This window comes from Danaus plexippus, chromosome 25, assembly GCF_018135715.1.
Source record: "Danaus plexippus chromosome 25, MEX_DaPlex, whole genome shotgun sequence".
NCBI classification, from domain to species: domain Eukaryota; kingdom Metazoa; phylum Arthropoda; class Insecta; order Lepidoptera; family Nymphalidae; genus Danaus; species Danaus plexippus.
In genome coordinates, this window is record NC_083553.1 from 5,190,767 (window position 1) to 5,214,401 (window position 23,635).

General features: G+C 34.1%; 4 protein-coding genes across 6 annotated transcripts; 2 read left to right on the forward strand and 2 right to left on the reverse strand.

The window, feature by feature from the left end:
• Positions 1-268: 268 nt before the first annotated feature.
• Positions 269-2,762, forward strand: LOC116775251 (origin recognition complex subunit 6). The gene is made up of 6 exons (XM_032668109.2): positions 269-427; positions 499-622; positions 1,064-1,252; positions 1,449-1,504; positions 1,572-1,732; positions 2,134-2,762. The coding sequence occupies exons 1-6, from the start codon at positions 354-356 to the stop codon at positions 2,415-2,417; spliced, it is 888 nt and encodes a 295-aa protein (XP_032524000.2). The 5' UTR covers positions 269-353; the 3' UTR covers positions 2,418-2,762.
• A 1,013-nt stretch (positions 2,763-3,775) lies between these two features.
• On the forward strand, positions 3,776-16,510 carry LOC116775250 (sodium/hydrogen exchanger 10-like). Of its 3 annotated transcripts, XM_061524631.1 has the most exons (22): positions 3,776-5,065; positions 5,132-5,357; positions 5,559-5,712; positions 6,165-6,339; positions 6,637-6,872; positions 7,031-7,152; positions 7,223-7,349; positions 8,001-8,079; positions 8,295-8,395; positions 8,664-8,797; positions 9,262-9,365; positions 9,658-9,769; positions 9,979-10,154; positions 10,608-10,726; positions 11,426-11,570; positions 12,195-12,298; positions 12,934-13,081; positions 14,013-14,160; positions 14,566-14,651; positions 15,343-15,373; positions 15,693-15,769; positions 16,126-16,249. In XM_061524631.1, exons 1-22 carry the CDS (start codon positions 3,779-3,781, stop codon positions 16,180-16,182), a joined length of 3,948 nt encoding a protein of 1,315 aa, XP_061380615.1. In that variant the 5' UTR covers positions 3,776-3,778; the 3' UTR covers positions 16,183-16,249. The 3 variants fall into 3 exon arrangements, with proteins under 3 accessions (XP_061380615.1, XP_061380614.1, XP_061380616.1); XM_061524630.1 differs by lacking the exon at positions 15,343-15,373 and having other exon boundaries at positions 16,126-16,510; XM_061524632.1 differs by lacking the exons at positions 11,426-11,570; positions 12,934-13,081; positions 14,013-14,160; ... (2 more) ...; positions 15,693-15,769; positions 16,126-16,249.
• Positions 16,312-17,831, reverse strand: LOC116775302 (death-associated protein 1). The gene is made up of 2 exons (XM_032668173.2): positions 17,638-17,831; positions 16,312-17,236 (listed from the first exon to the last, which is right to left on the reverse strand). The coding sequence occupies exons 1-2, from the start codon at positions 17,687-17,689 to the stop codon at positions 16,980-16,982; spliced, it is 309 nt and encodes a 102-aa protein (XP_032524064.2). The 5' UTR covers positions 17,690-17,831; the 3' UTR covers positions 16,312-16,979.
• Positions 17,832-21,075: 3,244 nt separating this feature from the next.
• On the reverse strand, positions 21,076-23,029 carry LOC116775285 (retinol dehydrogenase 11-like). The gene has a single exon (XM_032668155.2). The coding sequence runs from the start codon at positions 22,854-22,856 to the stop codon at positions 21,858-21,860; it is 999 nt and encodes a 332-aa protein (XP_032524046.2). The 5' UTR covers positions 22,857-23,029; the 3' UTR covers positions 21,076-21,857.
• Between the last annotated feature and the right edge of the window lie 606 nt (positions 23,030-23,635).

Consider the following 23,635-nt stretch of genomic DNA (forward strand, 5'->3'; position numbering starts at 1 on the left):
TTTAAAAATTTTAAAAGTCTTATTTAGTGAAAATAAAACAAAAGATAATATAGTCTTAACAATTTCAACCAGTAATGTTTTATATAAAAAAATGTTTTAATACACCCCTTTTACCTAAAAAAAATGTTTTCAAATGGACTTTTTCATTAATGATAATTACATTAACAATTGGAATATTATTTGATTTCCTGGATTTCAGGCCAAGAATGGTTATATATGGTGGTCTATGGTTATAGACAATATGAAATCTGACATAAACGCAGCCGTATGATATAATTGTCAAAACGGTAAACAAAAATCGGCGCGATTTCAATGCAATTTTTTTAAAACACATCATATTATTTTTAAATAAGATGGCATTTCATAATAAAACATTAAAGATAATAGCTTCTAAGTTAGGTCTCGGAGAGGAAGAGAAGGTTTTGAAGTAAGGAATCTCTGATTTTATTATTTTTTTGCGTTACAAATAAATTTTAACATCATGAAATTGTCTAACAGTAAAGCTGCCGAGTTCGAGCGCCTCTTACAAACTAAATTAACTGGTAATATACTATCAGACACCAGCAAGACTGTGATCTGTTTGGACTTAGCTGCTGAGATATTCGATGTGGATTTAGATCGTGTAAGAACACATATATAATCTTAATAGAAATGTTTTTTTTTTATCCTCCATTAATTCATTCTTTAATGTTGCGTTATAATAAATAGGAGGAAATATTGCAGTTGTATTTCTACAATTCTTGAAACTTGAATAGTAAATGTTGAGAAATGTCCATAAAGGCTAGTTTTATTTGAATACTATTTACAATGACCAACCACAGATATTAGTTAAAACAAACGTCTCGTACTGTAGACTAGCAACTGTTCTCAGGAATAAAGGTCTCACTCCACAAATTCCAGCTCTCTTCCACAAACTGGACGGATACAGATATTTAATTTTGTATCAAAGAATTTCCTTAATAATATTTTTGTGCATAACAAAGTAATATAAACAAAAATAAATAATTGAATTTATATATTTACAGAAATCTGAAATAAAGAAAATTTTAATGTTATTTTACAGAAATCTGCAATAAAATACTCTGGTCTGAAAGGGCCATCATACAACAACAATCGAAAGACAGTTGAGAATCTTCTAGATCTAAAGACTGATAAATTGACAGTACAGTTTCTATGTCTATCGTTACAATGTACTGGATTACAGAGCTTAGCAGAGAAAATACTTCAGGAATACCAAAAGGAGGCCAAAACGGTGAGGCTACACATGTTACACATACCAATAGGTCTAAATTAATAGTAACGACTAAGAATAACAAATACACAACATAGACATCTATTTAGTACTGAAAATAACCTTATGAGGCTGTAAATACATTTTTATTTGACTATGTTCTTAAATATTAAAGTTATTACAAAACATATATTGAAAATAATTTAATTCTTTTTAGGAAATAGATTTAAATCTGCCACAATATGTATGTATGGCTGTACATCAAGCCAGCCGGTGAGTGTTTGTCCTAATGAACTAAAAAAATGAGGATCTCCTGGTACATATGTAAGTTAATTTTCAGAATCAACAAAGTCAAGTTGGCGAAAAGCAAATTGGTTGAAAAATCAAGATTAAAACTATCACAGTGGAGTAAACTGGATACGGAGTGGACCAAGTTTGTTGATGAAAAGTTTGATGCAGTGAAGAGAAAAGTCAGAACCTCGAAAAATATACAAAATAATGGTAAACTTGTATTGAATACAATTATAAAAATTTATTACAGAATCTGTTATTATTTCGGTTAGGTAGAGAGAGGAGCTTGGAAGGTGGAGGTGAGCATTTAACGCGCGTTAGATAGGTGACCCTTACACCTACACCTGGGTCGCAAGTCCCAGGCACTGTTGAAGCTGCTCTCCTCTCTAAATTAGAATATAGAAAAAAGTTAATAGGCACAACTGGAATTCAAATCCTGCTTGTGGAGATGAATTTAAAGTTTAATAGAATTTTATTTCATTTTCTATGTATTATTGTTAAAATATATGTTAATATTATGCATACATTGCCATGTGTTTGAAGTATGCCATATTTTAAAATATGTATTTAATAACATTCAAAGAGAAATTGAAAGTTAGGTTATATTACAGAACAAATTGAAAATATGGAAGTGGACCAAAGACCAGAAGAGAAGTCATCGGAGCCAAAGATAGAAGAGTATGAAGATTGGAAGAAGCGGATGCTAGAGGCTGCGTACAGAGAGCTGAGAGAACTTGAGAAGATAGAGAAAGATGCTGCGGATAAGAAAGATAATCTGTTTGTATCTCCAAGACGATCCCCGAGGAAAACACCACAGAAGTTTTCACCATACAAGAGCCCCAGAACTTGTGTCCCTACTGGTGGCATACGACTTCTGTTCCCAAAAGACTTATGATTAAACCGGAGTATGCTTAGTCCAAGTCTGCACAATCACACTACGTACATAGCGTTTCCCGTTTCTCAATAACCAACGTTAGTACTATAATGTGATGGTTTAAGAATGGAAAACTGAACGCTCCGTGTGTAGTGTGACGATTCGAACTTGTGGTAAGCGCACAGGTTCGTTACAGTTATAAATCTATCAATACGTTATTATAGTACACTGTTCGAGTTATTTGAAACATGTGAAATGTATTGAAATATCCCATTTGTATGCAATAACAAATTTATTATTTATTAATTTTTAACATCCGACCTGATTAAAAATTTATTATTCTACTGGTTTAATTCCAACCCTGGATACCTTTTTTTTTTATTTTATGTCAATTTACCTTCAGACCTAAAAATTCACTTTCCCGCGAAAAATTTGTTAGGAATTTCTAAACTTAGTATGGCCATTTCAATTAGTCCACCATTTTGTTTAAACGTTTTGCCTAGATGTAAAAAACAATTTAGGAATAATAATATATTTTGTTACATTAAATTTCTCACACTTGTACATTACGCCAGCTGGGAGTGGATAGAGTAAAGGCGCATTTTCATTGGTCGATAAGTCGGTAGTTAGCCCGATTGCGGGGAGTACCCGCATGCGAGCTAACAACCAATGAAATCCACTGGTCGATAACTCGGTCGATTAAACGTGTGCGGGTGATATCCGCATTCGGGATAACGACCAATGAAACTAGTCAGTCGATACAAAGCATGCGGTGACTCGCCTCTTGTGTCTTTTTTTTCAATTCTTTTTTCTACCTTTCTCAATAAATCGTCAAATAAGTTTTTAGGTATTCTGAAAAAATTATCATGATCTTCTACATCACATTCCAATGCCGGATTCAAGTTCGCACACAACGTATTAGAAGCACCGTGCATCTTTCTACTTTTAAGTAAATTTCGCATCCAAAATCTCTTTTTCTTTTTCTTCAAAGAAGTTATTAATTGCTTTTTTAATACACCGCAAACAGTCAAAATTGCTCCACAAAGCAATAATTGTTGATCCATGGCGAGTACGTCTGCTTATCTCAAAACCCACTGCCAAACTGTAGGTACCTAATTCTCTCGCACTTCAAATGCGGGCTCTGACGACCAGTGAAAATGGCTCCCCGCATGCGGGCCTTATCGCATGCGTTATAGATATCACCCGCACCCCGTATGCGGGCTCTGACGACTAGTGAAAACGATAAACTCTTTGCGGGCCCTATGGCATGCGTTACAGAAATCTCCCGCACTCCGAATGCGGGCCTTATCGACCAATGAAAATGCTCCCTAACCGAGTAAGTTCCTTCGACTTGTTTTGCAATTCCATACGGTCCCGCTTTTATGACTTACGAAATGTCTTTACGATGTACAATTAATTTTATATTTATATTTTTTATAAACGTATGTGAAGCGAAGAATGAGAGTTATCGGAACTCAACCGCCGAGTACGTTAGATTTGAAGATCCTGAGCGACCGTCACTCGCTTATCCGACTTCGTTGGGATTTCTCTTTATATTTTCGACGATGCTTACTGGTGTTGTGATAAGGTCTATAATGCTGTACACCGGCCTGTGTGTTCCGTATAGGGTCATCATGTTCAGTATCGGCGGTGTAGTTGGCTTCTGTGCCAACAAATACCCAAATTTCAAGCCGTTCGTTCAAGTTTGTTATATGGATGTCGATTTGCTGCTGCTGTCATACCTCCCGGGTATGGTTTTTCATACATCGTACTCCGTGGACTCCCATTCGTTCTGGAGAAGTTTCCCACAAATTTTGCTGGTCGGTGTTCCTGGGGCGTTGCTGACGGCTCTCATGGTGGCATTCATGGCGTATTACCTGATAGAATCTTCATGGAATTTTGCAACGGCCTTCCTGTTCGGAGTGATTTCGTCTCCTATACATCCCATCGACGTAGTTAAACAGTTAAAAGAGATGTCTAAAGGGAAATACGTAAGTGTTCTTTTGTGTGGCGAAGGTTTGATCGGTGATGCAACAGCTATCATTGAATTTACTGCGGTCTTTGGTTACTTATCACTGGCTTTGACCTCGGCGTCACATATATCCTTAATGCTGCTAAGATTTGCTGGAGGTGGCTTGTTACTTGGAATCGTTATGGGAAAAATAACTGCTACGCTTTTATCTCTAACGTACTATGACGTTCTTTGTGTGGTAACGGTGACCATGGCTGGTGCTTATCTGACTTATTACATCGGTGAAAAATTTTTCTACGTGTCCGGCTTACTCGGGACAGTGATCAATGGAGTGCTGGTCAGTCAGAGTAAATCTACAGTTGCGGGTGAAGTAGAACAAGTCGTAGCACATTTTTGGAACATATTATCATATGTCGCTAATAGTTTGGTGTTCACAATTGTTGGGGTGGTTATTTTCGAGAAAGTTAGTTATGTGATAAGCGTTAGACAAGTCGCTATGATATTCGTTACATATACAACAGTTTACTTTGCGAGGTTAATAGTATATACGTCTATGACTCCGATTTTGAGACACATAGGCTATGGGATATCTTGGCAGCATTCCTTGGCCTGTGTCTGGGGCGGGCTGAGAGGACCCTTGTCGTTGTGTTTGGCGTTGATAGTACTCCAAACACCAGCTGTAGCTGATGCTGGTGAAGTACGTAAAAAGATATGTATATTTAGTTATAAATTCAATAGGAATTATATATTCTATTCTTTATAGATATTTATAATTCAAACTGCGGGATTAGTCATACTATCTTTGATGATAAACGCGACGTCTATGAAAAGGGTGTTAAAAATCCTAGGCTTGGCTGAGATATCGTTGGCGAAGAAGGCAAATATGACCAACTGTGTAAAGAGAATTATGTTGACTAGAGACAGATGTATATCGATGCTTAAGATGGACAAGTTTTTGGCCGACGCTAATTGGGATCTGGTACAGGAAGGTCAGTTATACCTGGAATCGCTACAATTTTAACAGCTGTTATAATAAAGATTTAGATAGCAATTGTACATTTCTCTCTTGTGGTGTCATTTGATAAATATACATGCTGGAAAAATTCCAGAATCTAATCTTGTAAATCACATTTAATCTTTATACCTTAATATCTTTGGGTAGTCTACCAAAATCATTTGACTGCATTTAGGGACTACCATAAAGCACCCGTACCAGATCCAAATGTCACGTGATGATGATAGTGACGACGAGACCTACATGGGCTATCATTACACCACCTGCCCCGACTGCGAACGCGAGATCCCTAATGAACCAACTAAAAAAGAATTTGCGGAAATGATGAGGTGTGGTTACTCTAAATGTTTTATTCAAAACTGGTACCAATTTATCATTTTCACTGCACAATTGGTATACACTATGCTTTTGAGTTTATATATAATATGACATAATCTGTGGAAATATTCACATTAGAGAATTTTTACTAGCAGTTATTAAATGAAATTAAACCGTTATGAATAAGTCGTCGCTGTTCTGTATTATATAATCTGAGTCTATTTCAAAGTTTTACTAGATACTAATACCTGTATGTGTATTCTCAAATTTATCTAAAAGTCTTTAAAAAATAAATTTACATAAAATAAAGAATTGGCTTAAGCCAATTAAAAAGAAAATATACTTAAAATGGCAACGCGAATCTTGGTTTTGGCTTGGTCCGATGAAAAGACTGCTGCGAACCGAAGGAAAAACCAATAGCCCTAGAATACATAACAAGGTTAGGGTTACTTTTCTAAAACAGAGAAGCAAATCAACGGGTGTTAAAAGCAATGAAGATTTCTTATTGGCGACAATATGAACATGGCAAAATAAGTAAAGACGGGGTGAGGACTCTCGTCCAGGCTGTGGAAGTAGCCGCCGATGCTGAAGATGGTAGAATTAATTTGGATCAGTTGGGAAATTTGTGGAAACCAAAGGTAATACTTTTTCTTCTTTCCCCTGCATATCCTTTTATCTATTATTTTTTGCATATTTGCTTTTCTAAATTTATGTCGTATCAGTTATAGCTGTTTCTGGTTACACATAGGATTACGTCTAAGAAATGACTGACATTAAATATTTGTCCTTTAACAAAGCTGAGGTCCAAGAATCTTTAAGTATTGAAATATTTTTTTAGCCTTAATAGACTTTATCCCAAATCTCAATTCACCGATCTTAATTTTAGTATATAAAATATATGCGTAAAGTATGCCATCTATGAGTTACATTCATAGGCTCATGCGATCTGGCTTCGTAAGAAGCTGGTGGATATGATGATGCCGGAACCAGCCAACGCTCTGGTGCCCCGACATCCTTGGAGACAGTGGTGCTACAAGGTGATCTCCAACGTCTGGTTCGACGCCTCCATATACATCATGATTCTTTGCAACACGCCTGTCATCCTGTGCGAGGTGATGGTGAAGGCGCCCGTCAGCATGCCCGTCGTTTACACCATCAAGTCCATGAATCTGTGAGCATTGTTTTATACCATAGGGATCTACTTGAATGTCACGTGATCGCGTCCATGTTGGATTTATAAATATCAATACTGTAACAGTAGCTATTTAATTAAAAATTATATTTCTTCCATGTTAATGGTTTCTGAGGTTTTTTTGTTTTCTTCACCAGTTTTTTCTACTGCGTCTATCTTTTGGAGATGATTGTCAAAATGTTAGGACTCTCGGTGAAGGGTTACTTCAAATCTCATTGGAATAAATTAGATTTCATCATCCTCGTAATGGCTACCGGCGGTTAGTTGGACGATGGCATTCTTTTAATAGATTTAACTTATACAAATTCTAATAAAAATATTGTTTTCAGATCTGATCTTAGACATAATAGATGCCCTTACGACTTGGAACAAGTGGAACAATTTTAATTCCAGTTTCTTAACGGCTACCAAGCTTTTAAGGATGCTGCGTTTTCTCAGACTTTGCAAGTTGGCCAGGTTACATCTATTAGTTTTTTGATATTTTTTAAAAATTCAAAACGATTTAATATTTCATAGTCACGGTTAGTTATGTAAAGGAATAAACGTGTAAAAACTGAAACAATAGACAGGTACTAGTCGTGTTTAAAATTGTTCTTGATAAAAATCTAAGATTATCAAATAAAATAAATAGTTTGATTTAACTCTAGTACTTGAAAATGTAATTTGTCAATATGTTTACGGAGGATATATTCTGTAGCTGGCTAACTGTTGAAGAGTAGCATTTCAAGTGTCACTATCAACTTTTCTTTGTGATGAGATCTAAGATTTTCGCGAGTTTTATTCATTTAAATGAAACTAGTATTTTTCGGATAAAATAAACCGTGATCACGGACACCTCGTCTGCCCGTGCTCACGGTTGCTGAAACGTAACCGAAACGTCGGGATTATGTAGCTTTTTACAAAAATAAATCACGCGTAGTTTATCCGAAAAATACTAGTTTCATTTAAATCTGATCTTTGTGTTTTGGATAATAAATAACCACAAGGAATTTGATGAAGGTCACTTCAAAGTTTTCGAGTTTTTGGGACGATAAAAATAACAAAACAAACATACAATAAATTAACTATAATAATACGAGTGATTAATATAAATATCATCGTTTCCAGAGTGTCGGTACCGAAAGTAATGTCGTACATCGATCGCATGATTGATTTACAGCTGGCTTACGGATACGACGTCGGCAAAGTATGTTCCGATATAAACTTGGTTTTACTCCGCAAACGGCTTACTATCGCTAAACTTTACTCTCCTTTTCTTGAAAACATATTCTCTATCTAAAGATTTCATGATAATTGTCTTTGAAATTACGAAATGAAAACCTAACATATTATTTGATATTTATTTTGCATCAATCATGTCCAGGTGTCAGGTTAAAGTTTTAGTCAAGGTTTAAATTCCAGGGTTTTGTAACCGGTGAGCAAGAAGTATGTAACCTCCTTCCTCAGTTAGTCGACAATCGTCAGATACAAGAGACCTTGTATAATAGACTTGAAGCGGATAGGTAATTTTATAATAAACTTATAAAGATCGTATTTTAAAGATGTTCAATTTGTTGAACTCTTAAAGACACCAAATATTTTTATCGTCGTTTCATTCTGTATGAGTATCGTTTGAAAAAATCAGAAGTCATTTGGCAGTTTGACATAAATCGGAATTAAAAAAAAAGTTTTTCTTTTTTTCTTTAACCGAATACAGTTTTCTGGAACTGAGCCTGTTTTTTTTTTTAATTTAATTAAAAACCTATTTTACAACTTGGATTTAATTTAAAGATTAGCGGTTACAAGACAACTAGGTTTACTCCAGAGGGACAGACCGTGGACGGCCATCACTGTGAAGACGAAGCAGGCGACCACGTCCACGTTAAATATAATGCTGCTGGACGCGATGCAGCTCAAAGAAGAAGGTTGAGGCTTGTTGTTACACATCAATATTTTATACCTTTCCACAAATTATTAATAAAAATTAGGTCACCCTCTTTGTTTTACGATTAATTAATATAATCAGTGTTAAAGTAAATAAGATCTGATTTAACAAGATATTAGTGAAGACAAACCGGATAAGTTATGTGTAAGTAATAATGTTCCATTTCTTTCTGTGTGGGACAAAACTAAGTTTATTTCAACTTGACGTATTTGTCAAATGTTAGTGAAAATTAGGGTTGCTATTACAAATAATGTTGTCAAAAAAAATTGTATTTTATTTTGAATTCTTTGAAATTATATATATATATATATATATATATATATATATATATATAGCAATGATTTTTTGTATAGGTATTGATGTATCGTTCTAACCAAGACTGGAGTTCAACTCTTACTATTTAAATTATATAAAGTAGTATATAATATGCGACATACCTTCCAGGTTTCCTAGACGAAGTGGAGTATCAGTTACTTGTGCATGCCATACAAGAGAAAGTTCAATTGTGTCGACACAAAGGAAGTCTTGTGGCGCCATCTTTGCCGGAAGTAATTATTACTTCAGACTGAAGCAACTGTTTCATGTGTTTGAATGAAAAAGAATTTCAATATGACTAGCAATCATAAACATTCCATTATTCAAAAGTATTATCTAAAACCAATGTGATATTTTTCTATAATTTTGAATATTTATCAAAGCAGGTTTTATATTTTATTCGTATGGAATAAAAAAAACGTTTTGACTATGTTTGATAACATCACACATTGTAGAAGACTTGTGAGGCTCGTGTTAAAAAGTATCGAGGGTACCTTGGACTAGAATTTAAAAGTTTTTTTCTAGACTCAACTGCGAGCTGTGTCATGGCTTCAAGGAAACGAAAGGGTCGCTGATTACTTTCTAGAAAATTCTGGGATTATTAATTACAACATCAATGACATATTGATCACACGAGGTAATGCGTTTCAAATATTTACTTAGACTGTTGATTTTATATAATTTGAGTTTATTAGTATTTTATTATTACATATATTGGCAGAATATCTAAGATCATTTCTCTTAATTCCGAACCTTATTAAAAAAAAAAAAAATAGCTGAAGAGGTTTTATATATTTTTATGTTTTTACGTACAATTTGTTAAAGTCGTGACGTTTGTTACATTAGGCGACCAGCCGAAAGGCATTTATATATTGGTGTCTGGTCTCTGTGAAGCGAACTACATCCCCCCGGAGGACGACTTAGACGAAGCCATACCAAACTACGAGTACATAACTGATTTGAAATTCTCTGAACCGAGCAAGGATTATATCGTGTCCGGGAACGCGATTGGAATTTTGGGGGTAACCACTAATTTGGTTCAGAATAACGTGTTTTACGTATTATACGTCTGTATCGTTGTAGTGAAAATGTTATTTGAATTTACATATTCCAGAACATATGATAAGTTCATAACATTTTTGTATTCAATATTGAAAATGTAGAATGTAGACCATTTAAGGGGATATTTTTTTCAATTAATCTCGTCCGTGACGATCATTGACACAAAATCGCATTTTTTATTAACATGCATACGACAAAAGAAATTTTATTTAAATATAGAAACACAATACAAAATACAATTTTATACAATTGCCAAAAAAAAAATCAAATATTTCGTAACACATATTAGTTTCGTATATCGTGCATTTGTTTTCGAAATTATACAAAAAGTGAACATTACTTTAACTATGATATGCATAGGTATTATATATAATGAAATTCTCATTATCCATATTATATATATATATATGAAGGTCCTCACTAACCGTCCTTACAACTACACCGTCCGCTGCGAGTCGGCCGTTCAAGCGTACTACATCACCATGGCCACAGTCAAAGAGGCGTTCAACCTGGCGCCGCATCCCATCATGGGGTGGGTATCAAGATATTGTACCTACTTTAAATATATTATCTGCTCAAATAATAAAATGTGTTTCTTCCAAACAAAACATTTAAGGAATTAACTTTGCGATATACATACGTGTATAAAATGTAAAAAAATTGATAAAATATTCATTTTCATTTAAAAAATATTATATATTTTGATTTATTGCTAGTAAGAGCACGCTCACTCCAAGTCAGCGTCGTCACACACACGGACCGTCAGCAGTTTTACATTCACAAATTTAAACTCAAAGTAATAACGTATAAATAAGACTAATAATTTTAGATTTATTTACGACATTCTCACGGTCGCAGCGAAGCAGCCGAAACGTCGGGAGTATGTAGATTAAAACTAATAGAATACGCCTAATAATCCGAAAATATTAGTTTCATTTAACTTTTAAAAACATATAAAACCTTAATATAGTCAAGGAAACAACACTTCTCTACCACATATATATAGATAAAATGAACACTCGCGAGTGTCGTAGACTGCATTACTATTGACGTATGTTATTGAATTAAGACCGGAAACGCTTCGTATGTACCTAATATATTAGGAAGCAACCTAAACCTAAAGCTTGCATCGTGGAATCATAATATGACGAGGCGAGCTGGTCAAAGGTCACGGGTTACAGAACACAAAGTCAATAAAATTCTCCTAATAAAAATGTTCTGATAATTATAGCTTGGAAGCGGCCATGTGGAGAGAGATCGGTATAAAACTGACGTTGATGATATTACCCACCGTGCCCGCGTATCACGGCTGGTCGGTCGAGAAAATTAGCATGAGACTAGAGCACGCGTTCGTACCGTGTTTGAAAGCGTTTAAGGTGACTGAGCAGAAAAAATCAATAGAAACTAGCAAAGATATTAATTCCGTGTAATGTTTAAATAATAATAGTGGTCATATATAACCTGGATATTATGAATGATAAGAATTATATGTAGAATATTTAAATGAAACTAATATATTTCGGTCAGACGAGACGAGGTGTGAATGCCCGCGATCACGGTTGCTGAAAAGTAACCGTGAATGCCCGCGATCACGGTTGCTGAAAAGTAACCGAAACGTCGGGATTATGTAGTTTTAAAGTAATAAAATCCGCGTAGTACATCCGAAAATATATTTGTTTCATTTAAATGAATAAAACTCGTAAAATCTTAGATCTCATTATATGTAGAATAAATTTCATCAATTGACCTCCCGAGTAAAATATTCACGAGGCTGCTATTGTTTTAAGCCTCGATATTTATGTTGCTGTAGATATAATTATATGTACTATGTATTGTTTGAATTATAATAAATTTACTTAAAATATATTTAGAGAAATTTTATTGTTTCAAACTTTATCCTGATTTAATCACAATCTCATGTGTTTCACGATCTTATCTCGAGCCTTTTTTTCCAAGTTAGCGAGCTTCTAGATCCTTAACTCTAATAAAATGACGTACAGATCTTCGTTGTGAACGAGCTCATGGAAGACGTCATCTTATTGGACGGAGTCTGCCAGGATATGTCCACCCGGGAGGTGTTTCAGCCCCCCAGCTACATACCCAGGCTTGTATCGCACTTGTTCATCTTGGAACCACCTATAACAATATCTTAAACCAAATACGTTATGTACATAAGGCTTAATTCAATTCAAGTTGTTCGGTAAAAATGTATTTCAATTTTTGTCCGATTGATATATGACAAAATATATATAAACTTTTTTATGTGGTTAACAAAATGACTTGCTTTATACTCTGTACCTTAATCATATAGTGTGCGTTTCACAGCCGTTAGAGGTCCTCAGAGAACTGCAGAACTTACTTATATGTATATTATAATAAGAATTACATATTAAAACTTATATCCTACACCTAAGACTACATCATCAAAATTCTGGTTCATGAGGCCAGGTCTTTGTTCCGCGGAGTCAGCGACGTCACTCGTAATGTGATACTGTATGCATACAACGCTGTTACCCCGGCGATGTTTGTTTAATTACTAACACGTTACGCGTACGTTACACGTTCCTGAATATGACTTTAATTGTTTTTCTATTATATTTTATTTCTTACATTATTACGAGTAATATTCGGTTTGTGTGTACTTTTTATTACAGTACAATATGTGTTGTATAGCATATGATTTGTTGGTGGAGGAGCTCGTCCTCGTCTTTGGTTCATCACGTGAGTATTCTTTTTTAGGACTGCCCATCGACTGATATTTCCAAAGTCATCCCAGCTGATAGTGAGCGGATCCTGTCCGGAGACGAAGCTCCTGATAGTCCCCGCCAAGGACATAGACGAGTTGGACATTATGGAAGATGAGATTGACGACCTCCAATGCGAACTGGTCATAGAGTTACACGTTTTATTTGCCCGTGTGATAAATGTATGACATTTTATAAGAGGCCATCCATAAAGTACGTCACACGTTCATGGGGAGGGAGGGTATCACCGAAGTGTGACATCGTGTGACAAGGGGGGGGGGATAAATACTTTTGTGACGTCACATTTTAAAAATGTTTAATACTAAAACGCAAAGATTGGATGTGGATTGAAAATTGAATTAAATTTACGAGCCTGATCTATATTTATTAATAATATAGCATTCTTATTGTGAGTTAATCTCCTAAGCAACGGATTTAACTTCTAGAGCTGCGTTGTAATGCAAGTGGAGAATGAAATTAACGAGAATTTAGAACGGTAAGTATTTTGATAAGTTTAAGGAAGGTCGGGGGAATCTAATGTAAAAGGTAATTTCCATCATTGAACTTTGAAAATAAGCGAGCGTATCGAAAGTCCATGAACACTCCATAGTTTAGTTTTTTATCTTTAATTAATATATTTAATGGTTCATTATTTTAACGAATCGTTTGTTTTTTTATGAAAGTTTTGATTTTATGTTATAAAACATAAGGTTATTATTTTATTAAAAACGTGTGACGTCACATCAGGAGGGGGGGGGGAGATAGAAATGTGGCAAGGACGGGAGGAGGGGTTCAGAAGTCCTAAAACCCGTGTACTTTATGGATGGCTGCCAACCTTAGGTTGTTGAAAACATCCATTAAATAAGAAGTCTTATAACTTCTTCGTGTCGGTAGGTCCACAGAAATATATTAATGAGTATAGAATATTATCAAAATCTCTAGAATAACTAAAAGATTTCTCGATAAATATCGTCATATTAAAAAGGTCTTATATATGTGAGCATCAATTTACAGGTCTATTAACGTTTTTTTGTGCAACAGCTGGTAATGTGAAATTCCTGGTCAACGTTCCAGGTGTCGAATGTGTCCTCGCGTTGTTTGTACCACAAAGTTGTTCATAAGTTGTCCAGCGAGTCTCGCGGGAAGAGCGCCCTCCGAGCGCGGGCGAAAAGACGCAGGAGGAGAGTCAATTATAAGGAGAGCGTTTGGGGGAACAAGATGTGTTAGTATCTGGTGCTCGCTCTCGAGATGATCACCTATAATCAGCAATTCTCCTATCGGGAACATCGCAACCTCAATTATATTCTCGATTTTTTTTAAAAATCTAGTTCCCTGCATTCCAAAAAAAAAAAAAAAAATACAACTAGCCAGATCTATATACGCGTGGACAAGTAGAATGAAGTTAAACCTCGTTTATCGTCTCCTACGAGCGTTTAAACTTGATTTCTTAAATTTATAAATGTAATAATTGTTACCCAGAATACGTATAATTAAAATTGTTTTTAATTTTTTTTATAAAATCTTCCGTTCTAACACCAATCGACTATTTACATTAACATTTATAAGAATACCTATTCTTGTATATCAGTGTCTATAGGAATTAGCAGATATTCTTGTTTCCACACAGCCTCCGCTACAGTGGCCGCTCCGTCCTTGACTCACAGCGAGAGGGAGATTAACTCCAAGTACTACAAGCCCAGCTTGGTAGATGTGGTACGTTAATGAATAATGTATTGACTAGGTCTGGCCGCGGCTCCGCTCGCGTGGACTTAGGTATTGGATCCGGAGCAAAACTAAACTATATATTGTAACCAACTAGCAGCGACATCTGTGTTCTGTGACAAAACTTCTTACAAAAGTCTTTCACGCCGATTTTACTTGAGAGCAGAAGAGATTTTTTTAATAAATTAAAATCTATATGTTATTCTGATGTTGGATCTACATCACTGGAAAGTTTCATTAAAATCTGTTAAGTAGTTTTTGCGTTAAAGAGTAACAAACATACATATATGATATATCAAGACATCCTCAAAAACTTCCGGATTGAGTTAAGCGACCTCAGCGTTTCGGTGCCGAACCGTTTTTTCGGACATGGGTTCCGTTTTGCGGCACTAAATTTAAAATTGGTGGTCCGATCTATTTTCTACAATAAAAACCACCCCCGACAACTGGCCTAACAAACAAAACACGACTCGATCCGGCATTCGGTTGCCGAGATGAATGACATGAGTCGCTTCATTCATTTACATATGTATAGTTTTTACGATGAAACTTACAAAGCAAATGTCACTTCAAAATTATATCTGTTTGAATTTGATAAGAGGTTTGATTTGTCAAATTCATCTCAAAAATTATTTAAGAATAAATGCCGCAAGAAATATTTAATTCATGTTCAATTTAACAGCCTGAAAAGCTCGACACTTCAAAAGACACACGTAAGTTTAATTTATAAGTATATCAGTCGATTTATTTGTATGTTTTTGGGTCTAGTGTGAATTTGTCAGAGGACGAAATTGTATTATTTATATAACAAGAAGGGTTACTGGCCTGGCTTGTCTTCCTTAAATCTTTGCAATACGGCCGCCATCTTGACAGAAAGGGGTACAAGTCTTTCTTATGATACGTCTCATACAATATTTAATTTTCATAGTGTTGGGACTTATTTCACACTAGCCTCTTCTTGGTGATTAAAATAATGCTTAATATGATAGACACAACCTCAAATATATATGTTATCATATATTTCTGTAACAGAATTTAACGTCCGTTACAATGGGTCACCGCGCGTTGCTCAGAGACCATCTCTACATGCGCAGATGTCAGAAGAAGAGGTAAAATTTGACAGTTCTAATGTAATACATAATATTTTATCTGTGCTTGTGAAAAACACTTTTGTTACAAGGAAGCAGTGTTTTGTGTATGTTTGTACCCCGTTCAATTAACAAACTTTTTTTGAGTAACCCATTTAAGATAAATATAACATCTAATACTAGTCAATAACTTTGTCAAGTTAAATTGGTATTCCAAATTAAATTTTTATAATTTAAAATGTCTCATTTAATTTGAATTTTATTATGAAAATATCTATAACATATTAAGTTTAGTGTTCTTAGAAAATACAGATAATTACTAATTCTATGATTTCTTTTTGCCATTAATTAACTATATAATTATTATCTGTTTGCAGATATACAACACAATGCTGTCAAGAAACAAAAAATCGTACAAACGACCTTCCAAATAAAATATTGCAGACAGTTTTTACTTATATACTCGAGGGTATTTCTATTATATTTATATATAAAATTTTATTATATTATTTAATTTCTATAATATATCAGCCTAAAAGTACACAGGAAATAAAAGACAAATCATATTTTTATAAATATATTTAAAACTATGAAAAGAAATAAAATATGGTGAAAAGATCAAAACCACTTCCACCATGAATAAAAAAAATACACAGATATTATTAACAGAACAAGACGTATCATATATTTTTAAATGCAACCAATTATTTTCTAGCACCAATTTTATATACCATAGACTATTGTTGATTTTTACAATAGTTTCAAGTATAGAATGTGAATTGTCTATGGAATGTAAAAAAAAAAATTGCTACAGATAAATCAGTCGTCGCAAAAAAAAAAAAACAAAATATTAACTTAAATACAAACTCACTCAATAAAAAAAACTGAATAAAATTTTGATTAACACCAAACAAATATATTATTTAAGTCTCTCAAAATACTTTTATGTATATATATTAATATTTTGAGTACAAATATAACTTATTATGAGAGATAAGGAAACAGTTATTCATATATTTTATATATTCTTATAATTAAAAGGAAAAATGTTGCAATTAAATCATTATGGTTCCCAGCAATCATTACAATGGTTTATAACCATGTGTATGGTGAGCAGTTTATGTTAGGCGTCATATATATTATCTGTTAAAGATGAAAAACCATGAAACTTATATGTTATTTTAAAATCTTGAAACACCTAACATGTTGTTGATATGTCATACAGCTAAGTTCACTTCCTAGGCTGTTGAATGTTGGTAGCCGGCTTAATATTTATATGAGCGGGAGGCTTTGGACTGTGGGCCACCTGTGCCGCTTGTGGTGTGAAGTCCGTGTTGCCTTTGTTTGGAGCCCCCGATGTAAGCACTGGGTTGATTGGAACTGGGGCTATACCAGCGAGTCCGGTGAGGTCTTCACTATGTACAACATCCTTGGACTCTTTCACATGTCCTGTTTTATGTTGTGTTATTCTCATGCCGCCAGCCTTCACTGGAATTTTGGATGAAATTATTAAACGTGTAGCCTTTACAATAGAGTCGACCGATGTGATAATTACCTATCAACTATTTATTATAAGAATATATAGTTGTTCTTAATCTTGTAAATTATGAAATAGTATACGTAACATAATAAGGATAGCGGCTTGCTGACGAACATGTGACCTTGAAAGTAATATTCTTTGTTTAACAACATTATAACATGTCTGTATGCAACCGATTCATAAGTCCAATGTTAAAAATAAAGACGATACCTCACGTAATAATACTGGAAACCATTGAAAAGTATTTCTTTTTGTGCTATGACTTCATTATGCATCTCTGAAATGATCAATATGTTGCAAACCTAATAAAAGAAAAAATTGTGGTGTCAACAAAACCAAAACGATCTACCTGCTGGGGGATGGCCAGCCTTAAGTTGAGCAGTTTCCTCCGGAGTCGACATTGTTGAAGTTATAATATAATTAATCAAATAACAAGCGGTAAATCAGATAAGATTAAAGTAAATAATCAAAAAACTACAACGTGTAAGTACGCGACACTGACGCGGAGCACTATACAGCAAATACAGATTACGAATGCAATTTGTAGTTGGATGTATTCGTATATCAGAATTGTATGATAAAATAAGTTATATGAAGATTCGGATTCTTGTCCTTTAGAAATGACTTTTTATGTTTTAATTATATTCTATATGTATTAGAATATCAGTTTAGGTATATTTATAACAAAATTATTTAAACGAAGTACCAATAAAAAAATAAGTTATTGAAGAAATAAAACGCGATTGCGTGATAAGTAAAAAATTTTTTACTGCTTCTTTTCTATTTTCTAAATAAATATTACATTAAATGGTTCGAATTTGTCCCTTTTTTATATTATTAAATAACAGTTACAGTAAAAATCGTTAATTAAAGTAAGATTTGTTAAAAATATATGTATATGGAAAATATATTTTAAGAAATCCGTAAAATGTTTCGAGTATTCAATCACAGTTAAACACTATAGGAACATCAGATTTTGATCTCATTTGATTTTGATTTATGTAAAATCTTGAGAATTATATGCATTGAAAATACACTCGTATGTTAAATGATACATAAATTTAGGAGGTAGAAAATAATAATTAATAGATTTGCATTTCAGTAACTGTTACAGGCGTGTGACAGCTATTTAACAATTTATTACATCAAACAACAATTTATTGTAGAAATTGTTTAGTGATAATATGATTTATCACCTCAATGTAAACGCCTTGATATATATTGCGATTTATTTGACACTTATGCCAAAATTACTTAAACTATAAGCATTTACAAGGCTATCGTTAGTTTTTTTTTTATTATTTTGGTTAAACAAAATTTTATTTGATCATAGAGCCAAGATGTTTCAATGATGCAATTCTGTGATTTAATGGGTACGATTTTTGAGTTGCTAACATATTGAGAATATGAAAAATAGTAGTATGTAATTACTGACTATTAAGTTAATTTTAAGAACCGAGACAAATAAAATTAAACATTTATTTTTTTCTGAAGTGAATAATAAAAAAACCATTTTAAATATTAACGAAGTTTGCCATATTCTAACATGAGCATTCTAGTTTAAGCATCCAAATATAATTTTATAAGTTTGAGTTTGAGTTTATAAATGTTAGACTGATTTTTTTTTAAAGAATAGGTTTGTTGAAAATTCGTTGCCGCCTTGATGGTAGAGTCAATTTTTTCTGATGGATTTCTCTCTAGAAAGACTTTATAATGGAGATAAAACCAATTCGCTCGTGCGAAGAAATATAAATCAGTTTTATTAAAGCGTTGGTATAATGCAAATAATACTAGAATCTTTAGAGACGTAGTATATTGAAATAACAGACAAATTAAAATTTTATCGCCTTATTTAAATTAAAATAAATTTAAATCTAAAATACATAATATAGATAATTGTTAAATGAGTGCTGGAAATGACTGAATAAGTTTATATATGGTAGGAAAGTAAAAGTAATTTTAGGTATCTTACGTTAGGAGAAGGCTGGCAACCTTTAAATAATCGAAATATGGCGTAACATTTTAAAGTATGGAACGCTTAAGATAAGTGATATGATCAAAAAAAGATTACTTTTTTTACTTAAGACTGGAGATATAATCTATTATCAAGCTGAATTAATTTCATCAGACGTAAATAAATGATGATTTCCTTATTAGAATAACTAGTTAATGGCGGTTATATAAACAATTCCGCTGTCGTTGAATTCTTCATTGAAATATGTTAACCTTTGAACTGTTGAATACAAACGAAAGATGCTTAACAAACATTAAGCCGTGAAATGAATCTAAAAGGGACAGTTTTTTAATTGTGTCTGTAAATGGTGTAAAAATTCACAGGCTGTTCATTAGTTCTTATGATTTCGTATTTACATAAATGAGTGTAAAATGTTTGTATTTTCGTTGTTTACTTTTGCGTTGCAATTTTGTATGTAGCTATATTTAAGAAGTAGAGGGATTTACGACAGATGTATTTATTACGCTCCAATTTCAACAGCCTGACTGGGTAAGTACCGCCGCCTTACAGAAGACCAGATCGACATGATGCTGCTTGTATGTATGCCGTTTTATGTTCTTGTATGTTCTTCCTGGAGAAAAACTATAACTTCAGTTAACGACATGGCCGTGGTTTGGTATAGGCCAGGAGTGTTGGGGTCGAAGTCAAGGAGATCCGATTATGTACTTGTCCGCTGGCCACCTGCAGTATTTGGGTTTCCTGAACCAGGGATCACTGAATCACCTCTCTCGGTGGCTAAACTATCAGTCGCCGAAATTTCCATAGAATGGTAACCGTTGGAGTATGAGATAGCAGTGGACACATCTCAACTTTCCCCTTGCTATCTGTCAGACTTTTGAGATCAAAATCTCCAATGACGTTCAATTCACGTAAATAAGCTGAGATGACCAAGTTGTTGTCCAGTAAACTTGGTGTTCAGAATAAATTGATCAGTATTTCGTCCCGGGGTACATATTTTAGTGTATATAAACAGCGAGTCTAACCCCACATGAAGTACTGCTCTCATACCTAGGCTGGTTACACCCGTATACCAACTTTAACTTTTTGAGTCCGCTTAGAAACGAACTGTTAGAATTGTCGATGAATAGCTCATAGCCGATTAAGTTTCAGGAGATATTTTGCTATCCTGAGTGGTCTATTTCATGTTTGTGTGGATGTATTCCGACGATCTGTTTGACGTGATACTAACAGCTATCTTTCGTTACTATACCCGTAGCCGTTGACTCGTAGTCCATGCCAATACCTTGTCCCTCAATGGTGGGCACAGTGTTGTTTCAGAGTAATATCCCCAGCCAATGCTCGCGCTATGCAATAAACTCCCTGCTGAGGTTTTTTTAACTAACTCTTGTATGGAGTTCTTCAATACAGAAGTGAAAAGGAATTTGAAGGTCGGCAACTCGCAAGTGTTCTAAAGCGTTGTAAGGGCAAAGTTAATGGCGTTTTAATAATATTATTGGCAGAAGAATATTTAACGGTGCTATAAAGTGATAAAAAAGCAATTTTTATTAAAAAAAAATATATAGAAATATTACTAAAGTTATTAATATAATATAAAAATGATGTAAAACTAAGACAGTGATCATTTTGGATAACGAATAGTTACGTCATCGTAACTATTCGTTTTCCAAAGCAAAGGTTATCCAAATCTAGCACAGGTAGTCGTGCAGTTAATTGTAAAACAGTTTAATTCTTCTGTTTATAATATTTACTAATGTTGTTGTTCGGAGATGACCAGTTCACCTTATGATGGCAGAGTTGAACTAAAAAACTGAATTTTATGAAAATGCTTATGAATTAATAATTTTTTAATAAATTAATCTAATATTATTCTCAATTTTAAATTTTAGATATAAAATATATCTACATATATATAAAAATGTATTTTTACAAATAGATACAATGAATGGACTCATGGTCCAAATCCCAGAATCTGAAGCGGAGTCTCATGTTGGAACTAGTCTAGGTAAATTTAAAAAACATATAGAGTAATTAGTATCACAGGAAACATCCAAACAGAGATAACATACTGGTATAATATATAATAAATGCTATCTGCGTCCTTAATATGAGCTGGCAACATGTCATTATCTGACATTGACAGTTTGACGGTTAGTAATTAAGTTATTATGTATGAATGAAATATATTGAAACTATCTGTAAATATTTCACTTTGATAACTCGGGTTAAGCGTGTTAATGTTTTATAATTGTATAGATAAAGTGTTTTTTTTTATACAATTCATTACACGACATATTTTAAAAACCTAACTTAAAAGATCTAAAAGTATGATAATAATTAATTTATTCTCGAAATTTTGTGCCACTTACGATACTGGTTTCGTAAATAATTTCATTTTTGATACATTTCACTATTCTTTACGTTAAATATTTATATATATGTAGTGTTTAATATGTCTATAATTAGCAATTAAATGACAACGTTCCTATGTTACGTAAGTCTAATTTACATATCAAATTAACGTTATATACTAGCTAACAAGAAAGGTAATAGTTGAAATTGTAGCATATGTATAATATGGTTATAATTTTAATATATTATATGACGGGTTTGACGCAAACCAACTCTAATGTTTTGTCCCACAATGCTTTCGCGAGGTCTTCATCTTCCGATAGTTTCGACGAGGGTATTTTCTTACAGTCCATGTAGTAGCCTCCTGTCATGTTCTCGACTGCTGGATCTACACACAGGTATATAACAGTCTGTGCACCTTCTTTCGCCGTTTTGAAAAGCAGATCGATAATAACATACAGCGGATTCTTTAAACATTTGTGTAAGGTATCAAAAATGTTGGTCTTCACTAGACCTGGATGGAGTACGTTCACCGTTACACCTGCTGGCAATCTTCTGGAGAGCTCCTTCGTCCACAGAACATCGCAGAGTTTTGCATTACAGTACTTGATCAATGTATTTTTTGTTGTAACCCTCGTGAGGTCGTCCAGCTCAAAGTTGGCGTGGAAGTGGAGGTATGACGACACTATGACGATTCTACTTGTTTTAGTGGCTTTAATTTTATCTAGTAGTAAGTGTGTGAGGAGGAAAGGACCCACGTAGTTGATGGCCATCAGGATGTCTATATTGTCAGCTGTCAGCGCGTTCTTCGCTGCTCCGATGCCAGCGTTGTTTACCAGAATGTCTAAACGGTCGAACTCTTCGTTGAATTTCTTTGCGAACTCCCTGACGCTGTCCATGTCTCTAAGATTTAAATGTCTATATTCCACTTTCTCGTTTCCAGTGATCCGTTTGATTTCTTCGACGGCTTCCGCTGATTTTTTATCATTTCTGCTGGCTATGACGACCCTAGCGCCTCTCTGCGCCAAATCCTTCGCCGTTTCCAGCCCTATTCCCGAATTCCCGCCGGTGATCAGCGCCACTTTTCCATGAAGCTTGGTTTTGGCTCTACACACACCCTTTATTGGTTCAAACCACAGCCTTGCGATGGCAAAACACAAAAATACAAATAAGAAGAAACCAACCACGACTTTGACCGCTAAAAGTAATATCGTGAGCAAAATATATGCAATGTAGTACAACATGCTTGATTGAGGTCTAATTACCAACTGTTCGATAAACAAGAGACGTGAATTCTTTTACACATATAAATTGTGAACTGTTTAAAAAACACGACTGGATTATTCACAGGTTTGCGTAAGGTTATTTATCGAAACATACTTGACATTGACTTGTAAGTTTGTATATTTGAGACGAATAAAATATATCGCAACGGAACAACTTAATACGAGTTAATACGTAAGCTTAGTTACGGTCATTGATAGGGTTTTAATATACAAATCCTTGTTTGTTTGTGATTCAAGCTAGTTTTGTATTTAAATTGATGCCGGCGGTCAAAGTTGAAAGAATCGAATTGAATTAAATTTAATGATATGAAAATGTAGGCGGTGAATATGTAAAAACATTACAGAACTAATATATACGTCACTAATATTTACCCTCAGTTGGTAATGTTATAGTATTTAGATGGCAACTTAAACCGGGTGATTCATATATTTTGTGTTTTGTACTATATACTACTTATATTAATTTTATCTCGTTGCACCTTTAATACCTTTCATCATCAGCCTATCGGTGCCCACTGCTGAGCAAAGGCCTCTTCTCACATGGAGAAGGTTAGAGCATTAATCACATCGCTTGCTCAAGGCGGATTGGCGTTTCAAACTTATAATTTCAAGTTACAAGTCCAGGTTTCCTCACGATGTTTAACTTCACCCCCTGTCCGTGGCGTCTGAATACTCTGAGAAAGTAAAAGACTCGGAAAAATTCATATTGGTACTTGCCAGGTTTCGAATCCGCACCC